The sequence below is a fragment of the Rhipicephalus microplus genome, chromosome 1, assembly GCF_043290135.1.
Source record: "Rhipicephalus microplus isolate Deutch F79 chromosome 1, USDA_Rmic, whole genome shotgun sequence".
In the NCBI taxonomy this organism is placed as follows: Eukaryota; Metazoa; Arthropoda; class Arachnida; order Ixodida; family Ixodidae; genus Rhipicephalus; species Rhipicephalus microplus.
Genome location: NC_134700.1, coordinates 201,542,169 through 201,568,829, shown reverse-complemented (window position 1 = coordinate 201,568,829; position 26,661 = coordinate 201,542,169). Strand labels below are relative to the sequence as shown.

The 26,661-nt window shown below is 44.9% G+C and overlaps 2 protein-coding genes across 3 annotated transcripts; both read right to left on the bottom strand.

The window, feature by feature from the left end:
• Positions 1-3,050: 3,050 nt before the first annotated feature.
• LOC142803993 (cathepsin B-like) lies at positions 3,051-16,173 on the bottom strand. The gene is made up of 6 exons (XM_075890443.1): positions 15,306-16,173; positions 13,617-13,732; positions 7,427-7,656; positions 6,480-6,596; positions 5,733-5,861; positions 3,051-3,174 (listed from the first exon to the last, which is right to left on the bottom strand). The coding sequence occupies exons 1-6, from the start codon at positions 15,516-15,518 to the stop codon at positions 3,089-3,091; spliced, it is 891 nt and encodes a 296-aa protein (XP_075746558.1). The 5' UTR covers positions 15,519-16,173; the 3' UTR covers positions 3,051-3,088.
• A 149-nt stretch (positions 16,174-16,322) lies between these two features.
• On the bottom strand, positions 16,323-26,359 carry LOC119159747 (cathepsin B). Of its 2 annotated transcripts, none has more exons than XM_075890423.1 (8): positions 26,244-26,359; positions 23,335-23,468; positions 21,951-22,160; positions 21,397-21,512; positions 19,533-19,766; positions 18,197-18,309; positions 16,784-16,912; positions 16,323-16,449 (listed from the first exon to the last, which is right to left on the bottom strand). In XM_075890423.1, exons 2-8 carry the CDS (start codon positions 23,461-23,463, stop codon positions 16,361-16,363), a joined length of 1,020 nt encoding a protein of 339 aa, XP_075746538.1. In that variant the 5' UTR covers positions 23,464-23,468; positions 26,244-26,359; the 3' UTR covers positions 16,323-16,360. The 2 variants fall into 2 exon arrangements, with proteins under 2 accessions (XP_075746538.1, XP_075746533.1); XM_075890418.1 differs by lacking the exon at positions 26,244-26,359 and adding an exon at positions 26,031-26,100.
• Positions 26,360-26,661: the final 302 nt, after the last annotated feature.

Sequence of the window (26,661 nt, the reverse complement as noted above, 5' to 3'; positions counted from 1 at the left end):
ATGGTCGCTGTTGAACAGCCTTGTTGGTGTGAAGGAGCTCACTCATGTCCATTGCGCTGGCACGTTTAATGGCATCGTCAGTTATCGGGGGCTGGTAATTTTGTCTTAGTAGCGCATTACTGAGTTTGTCACAATTATCTCGGAAGTCATATTGTGTGGACCACAACCATTTATAACGAAGCACTTGGCTGTACGGTATGCTAGTGTTACTACGCCTTCTGTGGCTACTTTCAAAGTGAACGTAGTGGTGTTTGTCAGTCGGCTTTCTGTAAAGCTGTGTCATTAGTTTATCACCTCAAGAAAGTTTTTTTGATGCTGAGTAGACAGGTGAAAATGAGATGAAAGGAGATGAAAATTGTTAAAGCTTGCTACAAAAGACGAAAGTTCAGTTTTACCGCGATCCCCTATCAAAGAGATATTGTTCATAAAGTCATAGTAAACTGGTATTAGGGCGCATGTAATCATACGTCCAACGATACTGGATGCCAAAGCAATCATCTTTGATAGATAGTGATTCGTCGCAAAAGGTATAGCATGTCGATGATGGTGACAGCATCTGAAGTCATGGCGTTGTCGGATTCAAATTAAATTTTAAGCTGACACAGTGAAGTGTGCGAGCATTTGTTATGCTACTGCGCAAGCGGAACAAGGAACCAATAAAATGAAAGCAGGAGTGTAAGAGAAGCAGTTCGACCTAAAATAAGCTTTTCAGTACGAGAAGTCTGCGGAGCAAAATAGATGTGGAGTTGAATCTTGTCTCAGTTCGAAAAGTGCAGTGCACAGATGACCGAATAATTGCACCATTTTAATGTCTGACACTTCATAGTAAACTGTTAGGCACTTCAAGCCACTCAATTTTAAGGCGTTATGATTTTATGAATAAGATGATGCAAGTCTACTCGAATAACAGCGGCTTCCATATTGACTAATACTCAAATAACCTCACAGTCGCCACACCGAAGTAAGAAATTGACGTGGGACGCTGTAACCCAGAGTTGCCCCTGACTTTCGAGTGAATTTCTCCAAGCGACAAGGAAGGCAAAATGACTATCGATATGGACAGTATAGCTAAAAGGAGTTCTAGAGAAATCTGTGCAGTAGCTGAAACAACCACGACCATAATGTAAGACCTAACAGTAAGGACAAAATAAGTCAGGAACGCCTTGAAGGGACAGCAAAGAGGAGAGCGGCTGGTGAGTATAACGTGACGCCACATCTGCTGACAGACGGAGGACAGCTTGTGTTAGAAAACTGGCCTCCCTGTTTACAATGTGTGTACGGACGAGTAGGATACCAGAATCTTGGAGGAATGTTAACACCATCTTACTCCATAGGAAAGGGGACAACAAGGACTTGAAGAATTACAGGTCGATCAGCTTGCTCTCCGTCGTGTACAAGCCATCAACAAAGGTAATGGCGAACAGAATAGAGAAAACATTAGAATTCAATCAACCAAAGTATCAAGCAGGATTTAGTACAGGCAGGATTTCGGATAAGCAGGATTTAGTACCACATACGCAGGATAATCAGGATTTCGTACCACATTGATACTTTCAATGAGGTGATAAAGAAATGCTAAGAAGACCACAACAACTATAAATAGCCTTCGTAGATCACGAGAAGGCATTTGATTCAGTATAGAAACATCAAAATTGACGCAAACATTGCGGAATCAAGGCGTCCGCGAAGCATATATAAACATCCTGGAAGAAATCTATGGCAGATCAAATGCCACCATAGGGCTTCATAAAGAAAGTGACAGAATACCAATACAGAAGGGTGTAAGACAAGGGAATACGATCTCACCAATGCTATTCACCGCGTGCTTACAGGAGGTTTTCAGAGGCCTAGAATTATGACAGGTAGTAACCGTGGAGCCAAAACATCAGATTAAAGTAACTAAATAAGAATGAAGTGTATCACATTCAGCAAGTATTCTCGAGTCACGACTGGTAGATTTCCATTATCACTCAGGAGGAAGGTACAGCTGCATCTTACCGGTACTTACCTACGCAGCATAAACCTGGAGGATTACAAAAACGGTTGAACTCAAATTGAGAACAACGCAGCGAGCAATGGAAAAGAAAATGATAGGTCTAATGCAAAAGAACAAGGAAAAAGCAGCGTGTATCGGAGAAGAAATGGGTGTTGAGGACGTCATAGTCGAAATGGATAAGTAGAAATGGTCGTGAGGACTATACGTGAAGAGATTGCATGATAACCGCCGGTGTTTAAGGATCACAGACTGGATTCCAAGAGAATTGGCAAGTGGGTGAAGGGGATACAAAAAGTTAGATGGGCAGATCAGAGATCAGGAAGTTTGCGGGTACAAAGGGGCAGCAGCAAGCACAGGACCAAGTTGACTGGCGGAACACGGGAGAGGCCTTTGTTCTGCAGTGGGCGTTATCAGGCTGCTGCTGCTGCTGCTGCTGATGATGATGATTATGAAGGCACCTGAATAAGTAGTCTAACACCATCGTGCAGTACGCAAAGCAGTTCATTGACTTACATTTTGCTGGGGGTTAGCTGGGGGAGGTACTAGTGGCTTCTGAATCTAAACTAATTAAGGAGGAGATACACACGTTAAACAGGATGAACGTACTGGATCACGCTTCAAGTGCACCTTCTGCTGGTAAGTTCAAAAGCTAGAAAAACAGAAAAAAATGTTGCTCATTTCTTGGGAAGACAATAAGCATAAAATGGATAACTCAGTCGAGACCTAAACCAAAATTCGCTGAAAATTCGTCATGTCGCCATCCACAATTTTAGGTAGACATGGGGCTCCCTCTTTCGCCTATTTGGCGAAAAGTGGCCACCAGTGGCGACTCTTTTTAAAAGATTTGCAGAAGTGGCAGTCATGCAGCTTTCCCCCAAAACAGTGCTCTTTAGTTATCCGAGCAGTAGACACGAGTATAGGTGACTAGCTAGTACGCCTATGTCGAGCGCCGAAAAGAGAAAGGAGGAAAAGAATTCTGTGGTTGCTTACGAATATTACTGATCAAGATCGCTCAACAATACAGAAGTGCAGATAGGTGAGACTTGCACGTGTATATTTTTTAAAACTTTTTATACATTTATTCTACGTCCGTTATGCCTTAGGCTCCTTAGGAATGCCGGCGTTGATATCGTCCTCAATGCCGCACTCGTCATTTCCTCGGCGAATCTTGAAGTAACCTGGAAGAATGAAATGAGAGTACATCAGTCACTAATCTATCTATCTATCTATCTATCTATCTATCTATCTATCTATCTATCTATCTATCTATCTATCTATCTATCTATCTATCTATCTATCTATCTATCTATCTATCTATCTATCTATCTATCTATCTATCTATCTATCTATCTATCTATCTATCTGTCTGTCTGTCTGTCTGTCTGTCTGTCTGTCTGTCTGTCTGTCTGTCTGTCTGTCTGTCTGTCTGTCTGTCTGTCTGTCTGTCTGTCTGTCTGTCTGTCTGTCTGTCTGTCTGTCTGTCTGTCTATCTATCTATCTATCTATCTATCTATCTATCTATCTATCTATCTATCTATCTATCTATCTATCTATCTATCTATCTATCTATCTATCTATCTATCTATCTATCTATCTATCTATCTATCTATCTATCTATCTATCTATCTATCTATCTATCTATCTATCTATCTATCTATCTATCTATCTATCTATCTATCTATCTATCTATCTATCTATCTATCTATCTATCTGTCTGTCTGTCTGTCTGTCTGTCTGTCTGTCTGTCTGTCTGTCTGTCTGTCTGTCTGTCTGTCTGTCTGTCTGTCTGTCTGTCTGTCTGTCTGTCTGTCTGTCTGTCTGTCTGTCTGTCTGTCTGTCTGTCTGTCTATCTATCTATCTATCTATCTATCTATCTATCTATCTATCTATCTATCTATCTATCTATCTATCTATCTATCTATCTATCTATCTATCTATCTATCTATCTATCTATCTATCTATCTATCTATCTATCTATCTATCTATCTATCTATCTATCTGTCTGTCTGTCTGTCTGTCTGTCTGTCTGTCTGTCTGTCTGTCTGTCTGTCTGTCTGTCTGTCTGTCTGTCTGTCTGTCTGTCTGTCTGTCTGTCTGTCTGTCTGTCTGTCTGTCTGTCTGTCTGTCTGTCTGTCTGTCTGTCTGTCTGTCTGTCTGTCTGTCTGTCTGTCTGTCTGTCTGTCTGTCTGTCTGTCTGTCTGTCGTGGTCATCTCGTTACCTGGTACATAACAATGGCACATAACAACGTGACCGGTGTTATGTGGGTATCAGCCACAGGTGACTCATAGCCTATTTAAATGAATGTTTACCGCCGTAGCGTAAAGGAACCTGCGTAAAAAAATGTGGTGCCGACATCGGTGGCATTGTGGATGAGCTCAGAATTCCGATGTAAGCAAAAAATTAGGATCCGGACTGATGTGGGAATCGAACGCAGGAATTCTGCGTGGCAGCAAAGTATTCTAGAACAGAGGCACACTTGTGATTCTTAATGTTTCGGAAAAAGACTATGCAAGCTTCTCGACGGGGAAATGCCTGCTGAGTTTAAAATTTAGGGGAGAAGCTCCTTTTAGTCAAACCTTGTCACGAGTCACGCGTAAATGAGAGACGAAGAGACGAGAAAGAAAAGAAGGCAAAATAAATGGATGACTATTTCTCGTCTCATTTCCTAGATGGTGTATAGTCGGCCGCTACTCTCCGATTGGCTGCTGCGCGCGCTTTGCCTGAGTGCGCGTAGAACGAGTGCCTGTCTCAGTCTCCTGGATAGTCGCCGTACGTGGTGGATTGTTGGTGGGACATATACGAAGCAGAGCGGCGGGCGCGGTGAAGACGTTTGCACTCGGCTTTCTTGGCTCGTGTCTCGTCGGTGTTACCCGCACGCCACCTGCAATTTCAAACGCGACCACTCGCATGCATGCATGCACGAACAGACGAACACTCGGACGGATGGATGGACGGACGCTTCGCCCCACTCATCATCATTCACTCCACCGATATGTGAATTTTTGTGGCTGTCGGCTGTTATAAGAATGTAACAAACTATACACATGTGTACGTACGACTCAGAAAACTGTAGTCAATGATTACTCCTGTGCCTCGACAACTGTCACTCGTGATATGCCCTTCATGACACCGTATATAGCGCGTATTTTGTTACAATAAAAGTAAAAGATGTGTCAAACGAAGGTCCCGATGTTAGGTCCAACAGGGAGTTCCCTTTGCACGCCATTGTAGTGGCATGCCTGCTAAACAAACAAGGCATTCACAACTGCACAATTTGTAAATTGACATCGATCCAACTCGTAAAGCTTGATTAAAAGCAAAAAATGTAAATAAATTGGCTTAGAATGCTACTCGCTAGCTGATTTGCAAGAAATTGAGATGCGTACTTATCTGCTAAACTTATCACTGTACAACTCGCATGCTTTCCGCTCCTTTCAAAGCCTATTGGACCATTCTGCCTGCCCTGGGATATAATTGTGTTGTACAGGAATTCATGTTTTAACAGACGCACGTACTTTAAACAGCACGTGCTACACTGGGGCGTTTTGGTTTTCATGCACACTTTAGTGTTTTCAAAATATGGCATTTAGGATCAGGTGGTCATGCAACGGCATAATTTGAAAAAAAAATGAACTCATAGGTGAGACAAGATAAGTACATGCATGTATTCTCAGCTCAGCGAGAATAAGAACACCAATAAAACAATCGAGGTTGTGTTATGTATCGAACACTCGCCTTTGTCTCCCCAGTCCTGGTTCCAGGAGTTGGCGAGCAGCCAGTATGGGACGCCATTCTCATTGCCCCAGCCTAAGATGCGAACCGCGTGACCACCTAGTAACTGATCACTGTGATGCTGGTAAACTCCTGCGCCACGGGAACATTCAAAAGCATGGCTTAATAAACAAATGATCCCTCGAGCAGTCCAAAAGACAGTATGTCTAGAAATATAAATAGCTTGTAGCAATTAAGAGCAGGTATGTATGGCAAACGATACCTAGGAACTAAATCAACTTTTTTTTCATAGTCACTACTACATGCAATCGTGCGTTTGGAGTACACAAAGCGAATGAAAAAAAAATATTGTAGGAATATGCACATGAAAATGCTGAAATACTGGAAATGCATGTATATTATGGTCCAAGCTATTGGAACCTTATTACCGTATTTTTGTATATGCGGAATGATATATTACAATATTGAACGGCAGCGGGAGTGCGTCTTCCTAGGCCTCCTAGTTCAGAGCTCGTACGTCGTTGCGTTTTTAAGCAATTGTCACAGATAGTCATGGATTCAAGTCATTTTTACTGTTGTAGAAAATAATTCACCTGTGCTCATAGAAACCTGCGTGAAGGAAAAGTTTTGGCGTTTGCCCTGAGAGAAACACTGGCTGCAAAAGTAGGATCAGATAGACAAAGTAGCCATTAAAGTACGAAGTAGCTTGTTCATGCAGATCCGCAGTACACGCGATTGAGTGACACTTACCGCTCTTGTACGACAAGAAGTCTGCGTAGACAGTGAAGTCTGCTTCCACGGGTCCGTTCTTAAATATTTCCGTCCTGATCTGGGTCTCGTCGTCAGAAATGGAGTAAACTTTCTTACCTGTACGGAAGCAGCAACGATATATTTATTAACAGAGATAGAGCAAAGTGGAATAGTATGAATTAACCTTGATGTATAAGGCCAGAATATAATCAGGAACCTCATTAAGTGACGGCATTGAAAAATAAAACCCGCACGCGACTTTTCACAACAGAAGGGGTGATAACTTTGTTTTTAATCATGCAGCGCGGTTTCGGATATATTCTAGAGCGGTGGATAAGTGGCATTTATTCAGTATATGTAATACTAAAACATCATACATCTTTGTTTCTGTAGTTCTTCTTTCGACTGGTTGATTATAAAGTAACACATAAATATTTTATATGAACTTGTATAAGCGAGTTCATTCCTCTTGGGGGAGCAGGAACCGTAACATGCACCGAGCAAGTTTGCCTTTTAAAGCAGCGTGATTCTAGCGTTTGTTTCAGATGAATTGATTGCCAGATGGGTAATTTTGAAGTTGTCTAATTTGACAGCTGTGGTTCAATATTGCAAGCTTCTAGTGCGCACATGCATTCACAATCAGTGATTACATTTTGAATGCTTAACCGTAATCAACTAATTTCACCAGCCACGATCTTCTGCGCCTCCCGTGAGCCCGCATTCCCAATATCTCTTGATCTTGATTACTACTCTAAACGGTTTGCCAATACACTGTGCTTACAATCCTGATTTTCGAAACGTGTCAGCCACGCCTGTCTGGCAACCAGACAAGCACCGCACAGTTTGCCCTATCACACATAACACCAGAAAATGATCGACATAGCTAATAGACTGCGCTCATGACCATCCCTTCCAATAAATATGTTAGGCAAAATAAATGTACCTACCGAAGTGTTTGTCCTGGCTATAGCTCTTCTCGTACCCTTTGCGACAGTCACGTACGCATTTGGGTGTTGGCTCGATTCTTTTGCATGGAGGCAGTGGTCCCTTGGTGTGGTGTTCGCAGGGCGGGAAGTAGCAAGGCTGGCAACCATCCTCGGTACCGTACAGACCACCGGTAACAAGGCCTTTTTCCTTGTAAAACTGCCAAGCATTAGCAGGGAACCCTCCGTTGCATCTAACACAAGAGGTAAAGCCACAAGTTTTAAATAAGTGAAGAAAGTGCTATACTAAAACAAACACGTAAAAAATGACAAAACCTTCTTTGTTGCTTTGAAGGACGTTATTATTATCAGTATAATATAGAACGGAGACAGTCCAAACTGTTATCCGAGACCAGGTAGGAGCGTAGGCCTAGCTATCAAAATCAGCGAGAGTCCGGGGCCGAGCGTCTCGTGCTTAGCACTGACAATGTGTGTGCCGAGATTTGCATGACCCACTACAATCATCATTACATATTTCCCCCTCGCTGAAGATGGTGCCAAGTAATTGTTCTAAGGTGTCGTGAGGACAAGTGGTTCGTGATATGGTTTGAGGCGATTCACATGTACGATTTCGCGGCCTCGGCGACGCAGGTCCACAGTGGCCGTGAGGGGTTCGATGAGGTAGTTAACAGTGGAAGTTTGTTCTATGACGCGATAAGGTCCATGGTATCTGCTGACAAACTTTGTAGAGGTACCAGGAGCAGCACTGGGGGGCACCCACAGCCAAACAAGAGAGTTGGGCGAAAATTGGTAGTTGGACCGTCCATCGTCGTGACGAAATTTCTGTAGCCCTTGTTCTTGTGTTGTAAGGGTGCGAGCTAATTGCCGACATTCTTCCGCATACCGCGCGGCTTCGGAAAGTGGTGTGCCTTCGGATGAGTCGGGTCGGTAGGGGAGAATGGTGTCAATTGGAGATGATGGTTCTCGACCATAAAGTAAAAAGAATGGAGAAAAGCCTGTCGTCGCTTGAGGTGCCGTGTTGTAAGCGTACGTTACGTAAGGAAGGATAAGATCCCAGTTGGTGTGGTCGGAGGCGACATACATAGAAAGCATGTCGCCAAGAGTACGGTTGAAACGCTCGGTCAAGCCATTTGTTTGTGGGCGATATGCGGTAGTACAGCGGTGAATTACATGGCATTCTGCAAGAAGTTCTCGAATAACATCCGCGAGAAAGACGCGGCCTCGGTCGCTCAAAAGTTCACGTGGAGCGCCATGACGGAGAACAAAACGTTGCAGCAGGAAAGACGCAACGTCACGTGCCGTCGCGGCTGGTAGAGCGGCCGTTTCTGCATATCTCGTGAGATGGTCAATCGCTACAATAATCCAGCGATTCCCGGCTGATGTATATGGTAGAGGACCATAAAGGTCTATTCCAACTCGGTCGAATGGTCGCACTGGGCACGGTAACGGCTGCATTGGTGCAGTAGGACGGCTAGGATCGTGCTTGCGGCGTTGGCACTCTGTGCAAGATCGAATGTACTTTTGAACGAATGTGTACATGCCGCGCCAATAAAACCGAAAACGTAGCCTGGCGTAGGTTTTAAACAAACCGGCGTGCGCACACTGCGGATCGGCATGGAAAGCAGCACATATGCTGGCACGGAGATGCCTGGGTATGACGAGTAGCCATTTGCGACCGTCAGGGTGGTAGTTGCGGCGATAAAGTATTCCATCACGGATGGCGAAGTGAGAGGCTTGTCGGTGTAGCGCTCGAGATGGCGGGTGGGCAAGTGTTTCAGATAGGTAATCCATCAGAGACGCAATCCACGAATCTTTGCGCTGCTCCGCAGCCATGTTGATGGGTCCTGATAGTGGAAGGAAGTTGTCTTGGATGGAGACACTCGCAATATCAGTAGAAACAGGCGAACGCGAAAGAGCGTCGGCATCGGCGTGCTTCTGGCCTGAGCGATAAATGACGCGGATGTCGTACTCTTGGAGCCGTAAAGCCCATCGTGCCAAGCGTCCTGAGGGATCTTTGAGGGAGGATAACCAGCAGAGCGCGTGGTGGTCGGTAACAACATCGAAAGGGCGGCCGTACAGATAAGGCCGAAATTTTGTAATGGCCCAGATAATCGCTAGGCATTCTTTCTCAGTTACCGAATAATTTGCTTCTGTTCTTGTAAGAGTGCGGCTCGCGTACGCAACAACATATTCTTGGTAACCAGGCTTTCGTTGGGCGAGTACAGCGCCAAGACCGACACCGCTAGCATCTGTGTGGATTTCTGTGGGAGCGCTTGAATCGAAATGACGCAGTATTGGTGGTGTTGTAAGCAGTTCACGGAGCTTCGCAAAGGCACTGTCGCAAGCTGGAGACCACGCAGATAGATTGCGGTCTCCCTGAAGTAGGTCTGTCAGAGGCGCCATGATCGAGGCGAAATCTCGGACGAAGCGGCGGAAGTATGAGCAAAGCCCAATGAAACTACGCAGCTGCTTGAGAGACGCGGGCCTCGGGAACTCGCGAACAGCACGTAGCTTAGCGGGGTCAGGAAGAACGCCATTCTTCGACACGACGTGTCCGAGAATGGTCAGCTTGCGCGCTCCGAAGTGACACTTCTTCGAGTTGAGTTGGAGGCCGGCTGCAGAGAGGCAGCGTAGAACCTGTTCCAATCGACGAAGGTGCGTGGAAAAATCGGGTGAGAATACCACTACATCGTCTAAGTAGCACAAACACGTGTTCCATTTGAGGCCTCGTAGGATAGTGTCCATCATGCGCTCAAATGTTGCCGGCGCATTGCATAGCCCGAATGGCATCACGTTAAATTCGTATAAGCCGTCTGGTGTAACAAATGCAGTTTTTGGCCTATCATCCGGATTCATGGGCACTTGCCAGTACCCAGAGCGTAGATCAAGGGAGGAAAAGAACTCTGCGCCTTGTAAAGAGTCGAGGGCGTCATCAATTCGAGGCAAAGGATAAACATCCTTTCGTGTTATTTTGTTTAGGCGACGATAATCTACGCAAAAGCGTATCTTGCCATCCTTCTTTTTAACTAAAACAACCGGCGACGCCCAAGGACTGTTTGACAGTTGAACGACGCCTCGCTTTAGCATGTCACCTACTTGTTCATCGATGATACGGCGTTCAGTTGGCGAAACACGGTATGGTCGCTGCCGTAGTGGTGGGTGATTACCTGTGTCGATCTGGTGGCATACGGTAGATGTGCGACCTAATGTAGCGCTGCGACTGTCAAAAGATGGTCGAAACTTGTCAAGGAGGCTCAAAAGCTCACACCTCTGTTGTGGGTTTAGGCCTTCGTCGATGACACGGTTGAAAATGTCGGTAGTGGAAGGGTCATTCACGGAACTACAGGAGAGGGCGCTGACTTCCGATGATTCATCAGGAACGTCAAGTGTAGCGATGGTTTCGAATGATTCTATCGAACCAATACATTCGCCTCGAAGTAGCGTAATCGTGAATGGGAACGGATTCTTCACAGGCACGTTGGTCGCACCACCTTGAAGAGTAACGAGAGCGGTTGGGAGCGGTGATAGGTGGCGATGAACGAAAGCAGCGGAAGGCGTGAAGAATGCGGTAGCGTCGACGACGGTGGAACACGACACAGGTGCGAAGACAGTAGCGCGTGGAGGGATTTGGGTGTCGTCACTAATGACCAACTTCGCGTCGGAAGGGCGATCGTGCTCTGGGAGCGCGTCACCAAGGGGACAAAAGGCGACTTCGGCTCGGGCGCAATCAATGACGGCTTGGTGATGGGAGAGAAAATCCCAACCTAAAATGATGTCATGAGAACAGTGCGGGAGTACTACGAACTGGACTGTGTAGGGCACTCCTTGAAGTACAAGTCTGGCAGTACACGCGGCCACAGGCTGCACAGGCTGAGCAGTGGCAGTATGAAGACATGAACCCAAGTAAGGCGTTGTCACTTTTCGAATTGAACGGCAAACTTTTTCGGCGATGACAGAAATTGCGGCACCAGTATCAATAAGGGCAAGTACGGGTACACCTTCAAGAACGGCATTAATTACATTCGGCGGCGAACGAAGAGGGCTTGTGCTTTGCGACGAGGACGCAGTTCTTGCCTCGGGAACTGCGTCATTTAGTTTTCCGCGTCGATTGTAGGGGGGCGTCGGCGCATCGGGGAGGGCGAGCGTCGACGTGGAGAAGGAGATCGGCGATCAGGAGCTGGTCGGTGGCTTGGACGAGGAGCGTACAATTCGGGGTCTGGGGTGTATTGAGTGTACGTGTAATCGTTCTCGTATGGACGTAGGTTTTCACGTGAGTGGAGTGGGCGGCGGCGGCACAGACGTGCGACGTGCCCAGGTAGACCACACGAAAAGCAGATCGGTCGGTTGTCGGCAGTGCGCCATGGATTAGGGAGTCGGCGAAGTGGAGGTCGTGGCGGCTGGGCGGCATAAACAGGAGCAGGCTGTGGAGGCGGCGCTTGGAACGTCTGTGGTCGTGGTCGTGCTGCTGCTTCGGCGTACGTCAATGGTGCATTGACTGGTGGCACCAGCTGCGGAGGAAGGACCTCAGACACTTGATCTCGTATAATAGTCCGTAGAGTAGGGCTAAGCGGTGCACTGCGCTCCGGTAGGCCAGAGATGAGCGAGAGTTGGCGGGCAACTTCTTCGCGCACGAAATCTTTGATCTGCGAGAGGAGGACGGGGTCTTGCGAGGGAGTTAAGCCGGACATCGATTCCTGATGTGGGACAGCACGGCGGGTGACGAGACGTTGCCGGCGGAGCTCATCATAGCTTTGGCAGAGCTCGGTAACTTGGGCGACAGTAGCAGGGCTTTTTGAAATGAGCATCTGGAAAGCGTCCTCGTCAATACCCTTAAAAATATGCTTGATGCGGTCCACCTCTGTCATGTTCACATCGACGCGCTTGCACAAGTCGATGACGTCTTCTATATAACTTGTAAAGTTCTCACCAGGCAGTTGAGATCTCGACTGAAGGCGCTGCTCCGCACGAAGTTTGCGGACAGAAGGACGACCAAAGACTTCGCTGAACTTTGCTTTGAATGCTGTCCAGGTGGGAACGTCGCTCTCATGGTTCCGAAGCCATAAGTGGGCAATGCCACTGAGGTAAATGCCGACAGTGGCCCGTCTCGTGGCTTCGTCCCATTTGTTCAAGACACTCACGAGTTCGTAAGTAGCCAGCCAGTCGTCGACGTCGTGGTCGTCAGTGCCGCTGAATATGGGAGGATCCCGCTGACGGACCGCGCCGGAGCACACGATAGCCTGGGAAGCCATAGGAGGAGGGCTTGTGGCAGATGCAGTGGTCATGACAGCAGGTAGAGTCCGGCTTCGCAACTCCAGGATTGCAAGGAGGCCCAGCAAACTCCACCAATTATAATATAGAACGAAGACAGTCCAAACTGTTATCCGAGACCAGGTAGGAGCGTAGGCCTAGCTATCATAATCAGCGAGAGTCCGGGGCCGAGCGTCTCGTGCTTAGCACTGACAATGTGTGTGCCGAGATTTGCATGACCCACTACAATCATCATTACATCAGAAACATTAGTCATGAGCTCCAGCAATGAACAGCTGCCATTTTGAGAGAAAATCAACAGATGCAAAGGCAAGAGAAAGTGATATTGTACTCAGATATTGTAGTTCGTGAAAACAAATGCAACACCCAACGCTTAATTATAACGTTCCTGAGAACGCCAGTTGCGATAGTGAATCTTACTGATTTGTTAACAAATCAAGCAAAACACTGATTTGAGATCTTCTTGGAATACGTTGATGTTCCAAGAGGTTTGCAAGTTCATTAGTCGATCCGGATTACTTTATTATAGTAAGAGCTCTAACGTGGCACCCATGTACCTGAACAAAAGGTGGAATACATCAACTTTGGAAGGTATTTACGATGGACTACATTACGAGCATGCACTACTTGACTTGAAATCAGCAGAAAGAGTTTCGCAAAGCATAGGCTAGCAAGAAATATGCATGAATCATATCTTAAGCAGTATGGAATGGATATCGCGGCACTTGCCGTTCTAGTGTCGGCACCCTTTGATGTTCTTCATGGCTAGCGATACCTTTGACCTACTCTTTAGTTACAACATTGCTGTTGCTTGCTGCCTTTTAGGCATAAATTTAAAATATTTTTTTTTCTGACAGTCTGAAACTTGAATAACGCTGGACTTGCCGAGCTATGTAAATGTTGGCATATGCAATATTCAACGTACCCGAAACCACAACCGTCACAGCATGTGAGCAAGTCCTCGGTTGACACGTTCACCTGGATTTTTCCGTTGGTATGGATGCAGATTCGGTCTGACATGGCTTCCGCAGCTCCAAACGCCTGTAACACAAGGATTCACCCTTTTCAGCACTTCAAGTCGCGTCACACAAATTTCAGGTGAACGCTTTCATAGGTTAAACTCTTAAATCAGTGGCATCCCCAAAGAATTTCTGTTTAGCATGTGCGCGTACCAAAAAGATTAGTTCGCAGTAAGTGTGCCTTAAGAGGCACGTACGTGTACTGAATTTTTTAAAAAAAGTATGCTTAGAATAATAAAGTACCACGGTGAATGTGTGTTTTGATAGAACGTGAACTATATTTTGAATATATAATATTATTGTGGTGGGTAGAACCTCCATCATTCCTTTATAATGAATATAATTCTATAATATATTTCCATATCTTATGATACCCTCCCTGTAATGACCCTCAAGTGAGGGTTGACAGTATAAATAAATAAATAAATAAATAAATAAATAAATAAATAAATAAATAAATAAATAAATAAATAAATAAAAAATGTTGAGGGTACCTTGTTTATTCAACTATTCACTATGCATAGCGATGGGTGGACAAGATGGCGCTAGTCTAGCAACAACTAAAAAAAAACACGATTATGTTCCTCCTCTTTCATACAGCAACGCTGCGGCTGCTGTCACGCGTCAATGTTTCAATTCTGTTTTACGCTGTTGAGCCATTATTTGCAGATTGTTGACTTGGTTGTATGGCAAAGAGAAAGAAACAAAAACGTCAGCTCAATGAGTACCTTCAAAGCTTTTCTTTTTCTTTTTGAAAGCGTAGACTGATTTTTACAGAGGTCACAAGCTTGCTAGAGTAATTGTGTGGTATATGATTCTAGCCTCATACGGAGCGGTAAGCGGGTACGTGATCTGATCTATAACTACAAAGCACGAGAGTGTTTAGAGTGAACCTGTAGCTGTATGCCTCCCACTATGTTGTATTTGGGTCATTTCATCATAAAATTTACCAAGAGTGAATTATTTCTAGCTGCTGTTGAAACGTATATAATAGCGCCTGCCATGCTGTCATATTTGGCTCCCACGTTCACCACTTTTATCTTTTACATGAGGAGGCAGAAGCATCCACCGCTGTTCAGTAAACGGAACAGGCCTCAGGCATTGACGCTCAGACTCTTGCAGGTTGGGGCATGTCCCAGTCCTGCACTCTTGCACAAAATTTATCCGGAAATTCAGTCGTCAAACACATGCGTGCTGTGCTCAGACTGCCAGCTTACATCATATGCTCCAGCGGTGCCCTTCCTTTACGGGTTGAAAACGTCACTTCGTCCAAGTGGGATGCGGCGCTACGCAGTACGAATTCAGGGACGCAACTATGGGCAGTCCCACGGGCCCACGACGTGTCGGAGAGGCTGGGCCTGTCTGTCGCGACGTGGGAGCGGCCCACTACGTGGTAGTTCACGCCCCGATGGACCTAAATAAAGCTTCCCATCCCATAACACATGTTCACACGACCCTGAACTACCTGTGAGCTACGTTTTCTCCCCACGTTCAAAAAAATGTTTCAACTTCCACTGAAGCTCTTTCTTTCTTGCCGAGCAAGTTGTTGCTGAAGATGAGCCACAAATAAAGAGCGATACGTTCTCCTAACTCACCCAACACGATCCACACGTGGACTGGTCGCGGATGACGTGGATGCTGCTGCAGTGGGACCACTGCTCCCGCGCATCAAAAGATTCGGGTAGGTCATCGGGGATCTCCGTGTGGTAGTGAAGCGGGAGCCTGTAGTTCTTGCTGTCGAGGTGGACGCCCATGAGTCCCTTGATGTAGCTGAGGGGAACGTTTTCGTCGAAGTTCTTGCCAGCCATTCATAAAATGTAATACACTCAAAGAAAATAGAACTGTCCATTGACTTGCTCTCGTACCGTGTACACATGTGCGTTAGTTTCGTGTGCAGTTCTTTCTATTTGAGCAGCGTGCTATAAAGCACGCTGCTCAAAAAGCTCAAGGGTCGAGCTGAGGCAGTTGTTTCTCCGTGCTTTTTCTGTGTATGCTCATTTCGTGCGCACTGTTCTGAATTTCAAGCTGGCTGCCATTCTTCGAACGAAACTGCAATTTGTTGCTGCAACATTCATTTCTTCGCCCTCGTGGCGAAACAATGCCAGATAAACACTCAGCTACCTCGGTGATGACGTGTTTCACTTTCGTGCTATACCGATTCCTAACAAGAAAGATCAACCATGTTTGTTTTTTATGTGCCTGATTCAGATTTGACGAGAATCCATATTAGACTGGCCTTCTTAAAGAGGCACATGAAATGTCCGTGGAAGTCATTATGCTCTCTTCTAGGAGTCATGTGACCCACAGGAAAGTTAACCTCCTTAAAGAGAGTCATATGCGTGGGAAGTGAAAAATGCTTGAAAGGAATCTCTTATACTTGTTTTTTAGAGTGTATAACAGAAACCTGGCGTAAGCACTGCAAACAGACGGCTAATATTTCATATGTAAGGGGGGAGGGTCAAAAGTTCCCCATCTGGTAACCCTTGCATTCCTATGGCAGCATCGCCTAAGAACTTTTGACCGCCCTCCAACTCTCTTGTACTTGTTCAAATTAGACAACAGCAACAAAATATTATTATTTCAATCTTTGCAGAAGTGCATACTAGCGAAAATGAAACGCGTAGTTTTTATTATCATTTACGATCTACGTTCAATGCGCTTTGGCTTCCTTGGGAATACCGGCGTTGATGTGGTCCTCAATGTCACACTCATCCTTTCCGCGGAGAATCTTGAAGTAGCCTGAAACAATAAAAGGTCGGCGTTACAGTCACTTTTGCACGGTAACTAGCAAATACCTGGTGCTTTACCTCCTAAAAGAGTTAAGGCCACATTATACGATACTCCGAAGTCTTTTAATTCTTAAAAATATATTGACGTGTTCAACTCAAAGCAGGTCTCATGATGCTTTCAGGACGACAACAATAAATATTTTATGGTCTGTACAATACATACTATTATGGCATACAAAACAGAGCTCATATTCAAGGAAGGTGAACCTGTTCGTTGGTTGGCTGCTTATTGAGAAAAAAAAAGAGAAATGAAAGAGAGTCTGTGTTTTGCTTTGAACGCTCACCTTTGTCGCCCCAGTGTTCGTTCCAGGAGTTTGCAACCAGCCAGTACGGCACGCCGTTCTCAGTGCCCCAACCTAGGATTTTGATCGCATGACCACCCAGGGCATCGTCGCTGTGGTGTTGGTAAACTCCTGCGCCAAGAGAATATTGAAATGCTCGCTTCAGCCAGTGAATGATGCCTCGCTGAAGTCCATTTGGTAGCAATGACCGAATACAGTATGTTTGGCACTAGCACGTGCTTCAACCAATGTCACGTGCTGACGCGGTATCTAGCGGCTTAAGTCGACGCAGCTGGCGTTCGAACTAAGTGCTATCTGCAAAATGGGGATCACGTCTGAAAACAAAGGGGAAATATATATTACGACTTCGTACAATTAGATGGCAATGCACTCACGATGAATGTCTCCCATAGACTATGCCATTGAGAGTGTGGCTTTGCACTTTTTGTAAAGGAGAGTCTGTCTTGGCTAATATTCCGTACACTGGCCGGGATTTAGGAAGAAGGTGGCCTAGACTATCATATTAATAAAGTGTGGGACTGCGCTAGTCGATGTACCATTATTAAACTGCTAAGCCTGAAATTTAGACAACGCACACAGAAAAGACGTGGTCAATCGCAGACTTTCAACTGATAATTACCAAGACGCACATACATATATATCCATAGGCTACAGAAAAAAGGTGCGCACACACTCTAAATTTCGCGCTAAGCAGTTTAATAATATCATATCAGCTCGCACTTTGCCGTCACTGCTTAGCACCAACAAGTTTACGGGAGGCTAGCTATTGTCGGGAGGCTATGTGTTGTCGCAACGAAAGAATGATCCCAGTAAATCTCAGTGCGATAATAATATATTTTGTAATCTCAACGTTATACTTATTCGAAGTGATCCTGCTAATCAACAGTGCTGGTGAGAAATCGATTTCGGACAATGTCAATTGCCTAGCTGCATTGAGACGCTATTACTGCGGAAAACACACTTGCTCAAGGTTACAAGGGAGCAGAACACAGTCAGTTGGGAAGGATAACCAACTAAATACCGAGGGAAATTGAAGAAGTTGGAAGCAAACGCAGGATAAGCAGGAAGGTCAGCTAGAGAAATACTCTTCACTTGGATAAGATATCAGGGGCCTAAAAAGCGAAAGAGTGCAATAGCTGGCATCGTGAACCCGTGCACACTGACGGACGCAAATTAGGACCACAATCGGTGACTGATGTCGATGTTCCGCAGCACCTGCGGTTGAAACGCACTGATGTATTCATAAAAGTAGTTCTAAGTAAGACTAAGATCTGCTGCATACTAAATGCGAAATGCGTCGCGCACAACTTCGAGTTCAAGTAGCGAGTAAAAGTCGAAAAAAATCAGACCACACATAATATTACGTGGTACATTATGCGGTTAAGTGAAACTTACCGCTCTTGTACGACATAAAATCCGCGTATACAGTAAGGTCTGCTTCCACTGGTCCATTCTTGAATATTTCAGTCTTGATCTGGCTCTCATCTTGGGAAATTGAGTAAGCTTTTCTGCCTGCAGAAGCAGAACAAAAAAACATTTACGAATGGAGATGGAGCTATTTGTAATGCATGCTAAAAACAAAAAAAAATATCTGTTGGTATTTTTAGGGAGTTCTCATTTTCCACTTGCCTTACTGTCTTAAAAGTTAAGTATCAACTATCTTTTTGGAAACCACACTGCTTGCGACTGTCCGAAAGAAGTTTTACTAACACTTTCGTTTCTTTGATTATAGGGCAAACGGACTTTAACGCATCGGGACTACGCATATGCGCAGTAATAATACTATGTATGTAGTATGACTCAACATATTATGCAATAAATCTAACTGTAGCGTAGCCAGAACTTTTCTCAGCTAGTGCGAGGGTGGTAGTGCGGTATAAACCCACAGATATGTGTTCATACGTGTGTTTGTAATGTGAGCGTATTATGTACATGGCAAATCTAAAAATTTCAGAAGGCGGGGGAATGAGATGAAGCGCGGATGTGATCTCGATTTCTGCAATACGGCTGCCATGGCCAAATATTAAAATCAGGCATCACAGGAAGTCACCGGGGCAGTTTGTAGGAACTTGAGAGGTATGCATGATGTTACCCAGGCATCATTTTCGTTTTATGGTGAGGGGCTGGTGTTCTCGTCTATGTCCGACGTTTTCCACACCTATTAGGAAGTGGAGGGGAAGGTAATGAGAGAGTATGTATTTTGCCACCTTCGTGCTTCACGTTTAATGCATGTCAAATTGTGACACGCTTTAGTTTACTTTAAAGAAAATCTATGCATTTCATACTCATTTTTAAAAACAGAGGAAAACTCACGGAAAGTTAAGGCTCGAATTCAGTCTATTGGTATTTTTTGCGTATTTGACCAATGTTCTACGCTAACGTAAACCAGCAAGCCCAATTAAATTATATTTAGTGATGGGTAAATGAAGCAAGATCACCGAAAAAAACAACAACAGGCTTCTCATGAACAGCGCGGTAACTGTGATGCGTATCTATGAGATATTGCTCTAGTTTCAAGGCAGCCTGAGAATAATGTTATGCATGGTCAGTTGTTACAAGCACGTGACAAATTTAGACAATGACAAACGCTACTTTGAAGTACTCTTCTGATTGTCCATTCATTAGGAAATTCCGTCCTTTTTTTGCTCTAGCAAACTTGAATCTTAACATAAACAAACTAGCTGGACTTATCACTTTTAGTTAAATCATTGTATTCGAGACGAAAATCCACTTGCCGTAGTGTTTGTCCACGCTGTAGTTCTTCTCGTACCCTTTGCGACAGTCACGTACGCACTTGGGCGTTGGCTTGATTCCCTTGCACGGAGGCAGTGGTCCCGTGCCGTAGTGCTCGCATGGCGGGAAGTAGTAAGGCTGGCACCCGTCGTCGGTATCGTAGAGACCACCGGTAACGACGCCTTCTTTCTCGTAAAAGTTCCAAGCGGCAGCAGGGAATCCTCCGTTGCATCTATCACGAAAGACAGAGCCGGTAGATATAAGTGAAGAACGTTTGATTTTTATATTAAAACGTACGTGATGAGTGTAATTGTCTACAGGGCAACAAAACTGAATGGTGGCTTCAGGAGATCTAGTTATCGCCCTGAACTTCAGTCACCAGTGCGAGTAAGTTCAATTGCCGCTCCCAGCGAACGCATCTTCATAAAGTAAATATAACCAAGGGCTGATGTTTGTTAATAGATTTACGCATGTAATTAGTCATTTGTAATAAAACGTAATAACCAGCCTTCAATTATGGCATCTCTGACAGCCCAAGCCTTGGTACATAAAAAAACGATAGGAATCGATCTGGTAAAATCTTGCAACCTTTTGGCCGACTTGCGGCATATAATCGATCGATAAGTTAGGCTAAATGTAAGCGTGCTATTTTTTTTTCACAGTTCATGCACGCCTAAGCATTGCCCACACGAAAAAAAAAACGTGGTTGGGGGGGGGGGGGGCACACTGCGCTAGCCTGTCGCGCAGATTTCAGGACGCTAATCGATCGGGCGTGGTACATTTGAAATAAGAGTGTGCTCCGGAAATAAGAGTATAAGCTCATTCCACACCCCCTCCCATGCCTCCCTTTCATGGGCTTCTAACGCGCCGAACGGTGATGGGTGCGCGTTTTTAAGCAGCATTTTTTGGCTGCATGTGCTCCGACGCTTACCCTGGCATATGTAGCATACAGTTCTTAAGGCCTTGTTCTCTATTTGGACTTCATACGAAACATGACGCGAGGAACGGCAGGGATAGCGAAAACGCAGGCGTGTAAGGAGTGCAATAAAGTGGAATGATGGGCCGGTTGGTACATCATAATGTGGAAATATATGAGCGCACGAGGTAGAAGGAAAAAAAAAACACTAGAAAGGAAAGATGCTCAGCGGAGTGCTCACGACAACGCTCCCAAGATGAATTGTATTCTGCTTCGCCATGTTCTTTCTTGTGGACGCGGTCACATCCATGGGCTCGAGTAAATACTTGAAATACACCTTCCCCTCGACGTCTTCCCGTTACTACACAATTGCTATCGCAGTAAATGATGTAATGGCTGGTAGAGGCAAAACAGCGTCAAAGAACAAGAACCAATGAAGAGTAATCACAAAACGAGCGCTGTCTACTCTTTCATTGTCTTTGTTGTTTTGCACTGGTTTGTCTCTACCAGCCACGAATTGTTACCAGCTTGCGCAGTTTTCAATCCTACTCAGTCGATATTGTCAGCGTTACAGGTTTGATTTGATTAATTTGTGGGGTTTAACGTCCCAAAACCACTATATGATTATGAGAGACGGCGTAGTGGAAGGCTCCGGAAATTTCGACCACCTGGGGTTCTTTAACTTGCACCCAAATCTGAGTACACGAGCCTACAACATTTCCGCTTCCATCGGAAATGCAGCCGCTGCAGCCGGGATTGGATCCCGCGACCTACGGGTCAGCAGCCGAGTACCTTATAGCCACTAGACCACCGCGGCGGGGCACAGCGTTACAGGTGAGGTGATTATGCGGGATTCTGTCAGGTGGGCCACGTAGTCACCAAGCGATTTTTAAAGGTCGACTTCAAACTGCTTGTATATGTATGAATTACTATCTAATAAACTCACCCGCCCCCGCAACTATTGCAGCATGTAAGCAGGTCCTCGGCTGAAATATTCACCTGGACTTTTCCGTTGGTGTGGATGCAGATTCGGTCGGACATGGCTTCCGCCGCTCCGAATGCCTGCAAAAGGTCTAGTTTAGCTCTATCTAACGATTTGAGGCTGCCATTAAGCACGCATAAAATCGAACACTTATACGCCTTTATACGGCCCACAGCGTGACATGTGAGGCGAACTCTCACTTTCACAGCCAAAAACAAGTACTTATAATTTCTGAAACTCGCATGGAATACTCGCATGGCATACAAGAAAGCATGCCTGTCTTCGGAAAATACTGACAAAAATACAAAAATGGAAAATATCATTTAACTTACTATGTTATCGTGCCACATGTGTGTTGAATAAGTAGACAGTTTTCCGTCGTTTTTTCCACTACGACGCAACGAATGGCTGAGTGTACCCACTGTTTAATTTATGAAACAGAATGATATATGTCGCACCTTGTTGCCATCAAAAAAGGAAAGATATGCAAATGAAGAGGGAACATTCGCATTGCTTACCCAACACGATCCACACTCGGACTGGTCACGGATGACGTGGATGCTGCTGCAGTGGGACCACTGCTCCCGCGCATCGAAAGATTCCGGCAGGTCATCGGGGATCTCCGTGTGGTAGTGAAGCGGGAGCCTGTAGTTCTTGCTGTCGGGGTGGACGCCCATCAGTCCCTTGATGTAGCTGAGGGGAACGTTTTCGTCGAAGTTCCTGCCGGCCTGGCCGAAGGCGTTTCATCGAAAGCATTACATAGCAGTTCATGAAGGGTTTGCTTGTTAGCGACAGAGAATAAAGGAAGTATCGTAACCAAGATCACAGCGAGTGACTGTGAACTAATAAAAGTCACCGATACTTCACCTAAATGGCTCGCATCGATAAAGTCGCTAATGACTCATTGTGGCTAACAGCGCGAAGACTCAGACATAGAAGTGGACATGGCACAGCACTGCTTTCCAAGTCTGGGTCTTCGCGCTTTTAAGCCGCAATGAATCCGCGCCAACTCACCCGATTTTCCATCTTGCTTAGCTAATGACTGCTACAGTTTGACAAGTAAGAAAGTTAATGCTCAGTAACGTTCATCTTAACAAGTGTACGTCTTTTATACATGTAACAAATGGTCTACTTGTGACGCTAGTAAAAGTACTAGCAATAACTAAAGCGTAGTAGTGCTATGATTGTGGGCATATGTTTGAACGGCCGCTGTTATAAGGAGCCGCTCAAAATTTGAGTGCGTGGCTGAGTTTTCCTCGTGGCATGGGTGCCATAGCAGGCAGAAGAAAACATATGTTTTGCTTAATTGCCGGTGTGTTTCTTTCACGATATGCGACAGCCTAAAACGGAGCTGTCAAGTGCTTATTTAATCAATATAGCGAGATTTAGTTTTAGCCGTTTATGCAAAATATAGCGTCTCTTGTATACTATAAACACTAAAACATGCAGAAATATACTTCCGAAAACATTCATCGTTTGCATCTGTTCTTTGCTTCAGAGCAAGCAGCTTCGCAAATAAAAATACCTCCGGTAAATGCAGTATCTACGAATAGTGGTAGCATATATATGTTATAACAACTGGATTTTCGTACATTTAGCAGCCATTCAATAGAGCAAATTCCTCATAATCGTGGAATAACTAAATTCATTATCAAATGTTTTGCTCATACGCTATGTCATCATTTAGACGTCAAGGACATGTATTAAATGTGCGATTCGTAAACGTCAGTGTAGACATACCATTCTTATAAAATTGCTAGTAGTTACCGCAGTTTACGTAAGCTGCGCATCAAACTTTGAATACGTTAGAACGTATAAACAGAAAAGCCATAAGACATTCTCGAGTGATTCGAAGCAGCGTCAGTTACCCTTTAAAAACAGTAGTGAAATTGTGAGGCTTACCTTCCATGTGGTGTTGAGGTTGTTGATGAAGTTTATCATTTCGTCGGACAGTGGTTTCAGAGACGGTGGAGCCATGATGCGGCCTTGGGCCGCCACCACGAGCAGTGCGCACATGACAAGAACCCTCATGATGCCTGTGTAAATATGTGAAAAAAGCACACTGAGAGAAAAAAAGCGTTAATAAAAATTAACATGGTACCCAATAGGTAAGTTCTGCTGTAGTACAGCCAACTTTCTGACACCACATCGAGGTTTTAGTAAAGGAAGCAAACAGAGCTGGGAAGTCTAAGAATGTTTGGGTAATTCCACACTCAAGCTATAGTCAGCCCATGAAATAGCAATGTACAGGGCTAGTAACTCCACATGAAACGTGATGCGATCATAACACGCAGACTTGGGATTGTATACCGCACACTTCTATATCCTCATGGTTGCCCCGATTTATAAGCTCAAGAAACAGTAAAATAGAAGTTGGATTTGATTGATTCCTAATAGAAGAGAGTAAACAGGCTAGGTTTGCTCTCCTACTAGTTCACCTTAACAAGAATTTCCACTAAGCAGTAGTGATATGAAGAAAGGAAGGCCACTTTTTCGTCCAACAAACACCAATAGATTGAGATGGTGGCCCAAACTGCTGATTTGGTTCGCGAACTCCCCGTCACATGATCTTGGCATTCCTATTTGGAGAGTTCTGAGGCCAGTTCGTGGAGCGTGAAGACCAACGCCAAGATCATTTTCAAGAGACGCCCGTCTCCAGGATCGGCACAGTCGGGGACGAGGGGAGGAGGAGAGAAGTAGATAAGGAAAAAAAAAGGTTACCTTCTCAAGCAATAATTACCAATAACTCCGAGCACCTGGCGAGGATACCCTTCGCCCCAATAGGAAAACCTATGGGTACCTGGAGGCACCGGGAACCGAACATGCGAAGTGAGGATAGGTTCGTGCGTGCTTTGCCCATGCACTGCTTCACTGGCATGCACTTGCGTGCACACAGAAAAACGCACACATGTGGTGCCACGAATACACCCAATGTAACGACCTGAGCACACGCACTCGTTGCAGCTCTCAGCGCATTGCATGTAGACTCGGTGTCGTGCACTCTACCTGTGAAGAGAGAGGGTGAGTGGTTACAGGTAGCGGTGTCCCCTCTCTCTCCACCGCGGGAAGGCCACCGAGTTTACAAGCCAAGCACTGTAGCTCGTACGTGTGGCCAGGCTTTAAGAGACGTGAAGTGAGTTTATTGCTGTTTGCGCGAAACCAATGAGACGGCGCATCTGCCCTGACCTCTGTTTCAAATGGGCGAACTACTGGGGGTGGTTATTCCATCCGGAATGTTTGCGCCATGAGTGGTATAGCAATACCTGCTGTTTGAAAATTCAAGCGCGAACTCGGACAAGAACAAGTGAAGGAGAGACACAAGCGCTGGTGTCGTTCCCTTCCCCGTTATTGACCGAGTTTGCTCTTGAATTTTCCGTGATGCCTATGAACCATCAAGTTTCTCTTTTTGTCTTAATTCTGTCCCTGCTGTGGGTTAATATTCTAATTGTTATCTTAATTACAAAATTTCGTATGTTTAGGTCTAGCAGATTGAGGTAAATGGTATACCTGTTGAATACACAGCGCTTATGGCTGCAAGGTATTTGGAAATGTAGGATTACCAATTATGTCCTAACTTTCACACTAGGCCCGAACAAGTTCACAGAAACTGGGAATTGGAAGAAGAAGCATGTAACGCGCAATCACTTCAGGGCCACCCACAGATTTCTAATCCAGTCATGCGTAATCCATGGACTCTTTATAGACAACAAGCGACGCTTCTTTACCGAAAAGGAACTGACTCCGCATACCCGCCGACTTTGCCATCCAAGACTGGCCGAGGCGCTTCCCCGTTTCGGGCCTTTTGTGGTGACATCAGTGACATCAAACATTTCATATGGCTGTGCGCGCGGTTTGAAAGAGAAAGAGCAGTAATGGAACACAGCTTGCATAAAGGTTGTCACAGGTACGGAGCAATCGAGTATGTATTTTTTACCTGACGGGCTCACGGCAACGAGAAGATGCGTGCAACGGAGCCTCATGGCTTTTATGCGAGAAACTGGGCTGTATGACATTTTGTGACTAACCCCTTTAATTCATTAGATGCTCGGGTGGAACAACTGACGGCCACTTAGACCAGGCTAATCCCACCTTTTGCAACACCACCACCATATGCAACACCACCACCATAGCAAAGTTTAGGCTGGTTAACCTCCCTGCCGTTCTTTTCCTCCTATTTTCCTTCCTTCCTTCCATTTCCAAGTTGGCGTGTGATTAAAGAAAAAAGTATTTAAAACCCGAAATGCGTAGCTCATGAGGCGCGCTGCTCGTATAATTTCAGTGTATTTAGTTTTTAGGAATGCATCCGAAGATAATTCGCAATATTGATCTCATTGTTGCGTGCACCAATATACCAGCAATGAACGATAGAAGGAGGCTTTCCATAAAAAAAACATCTGTTATGCCAAATCATCCCTATTTTAACCAAGCTTTCATTTGCAGTAGTTTATTCCACCTATATATATATATATATATATATATATATATATATATATATATATATATATATATATATATATATATATATATATATATATATATATATATATATATATATATATATGATAATGAGCATATTCGAAGTATATTATTGTACTTACCTATTTGCTGCGAATCAACAGCGTAAACATTACCATATATACCACAAGAAACCATTTTCGGAATACATAGACAATTCTTACTGCTTATAACATCACGCTACGCTCCTGTTATACTAGACGGTAGTACATGCATATCTTTGATTTGTAGATTGTAGTCTGTCCTGAGTTTGTATGTCCTGTAAATATGCATGGTTTTAAAAGCGTGCGTCTTACCTCCGTTCTAACCAGAGACGCCCCCAGGTTGTTCAGAGAGAGTGGGAGACTTGTTTTATAGCCGATATCGTTTAACCGTGCCGTTCCCCTTATCACCGAGGTCGCCACGATAGCTACGTGAGTGTTACGGGAGATAAGAGAGCCACACCTTATCTGAAAGCCACCGATTCAGAGAACCGCTGATCAATACTGCTATCGAAGGAGGTGGATGCATCACATGATAGACAGACAATCGCTGCAAGTATTGACGTCACTAGAAAGGAATTCCAAATGAAGAGAGCCGGTTTGTTCACAACTCTGAAAAAAACCACCCCATGCACTTGAACGGTGATTAAATTCAATATACAAAAGAAAGAGCTATATATAATGGTATTTTTGGTGTCGTTTGCTTCGTCCTTGTCATGCGATGGGCCGTAAG

Bases quoted from the DNA above. Each gene is read 5' to 3' on its own strand.
- LOC142803993 (XM_075890443.1), bottom strand. From the start codon at position 15,518: ATGGCTGGCAAGAACTTCGACGAAAACGTTCCCCTCAGCTACATCAAG. The intron at 5,862-6,479 runs GTAAGTGTCACT...CCCGTGGCGCAG, and splicing joins CTTCTTGTCGTACAAGAGCG to GAGTTTACCAGCATCACAGT. The intron at 3,175-5,732 runs GCGAGTGTTCGA...TCATTCTTCCAG, and splicing joins CCAGGACTGGGGAGACAAAG to GTTACTTCAAGATTCGCCGA.
- LOC119159747 (XM_075890418.1), bottom strand. From the start codon at position 26,085: ATGGTTTCTTGTGGTATATATGGTAATGTTTACGCTGTTGATTCGCAG. The intron at 21,513-21,950 runs GTAAGCAATGCG...GACCTTTTGCAG, and splicing joins CCGAGTGTGGATCGTGTTGG to GCATTCGGAGCGGCGGAAGC. The intron at 16,450-16,783 runs GTGAGCGTTCAA...TTATTGTTTCAG, and splicing joins CGAACACTGGGGCGACAAAG to GCTACTTCAAGATTCTCCGC.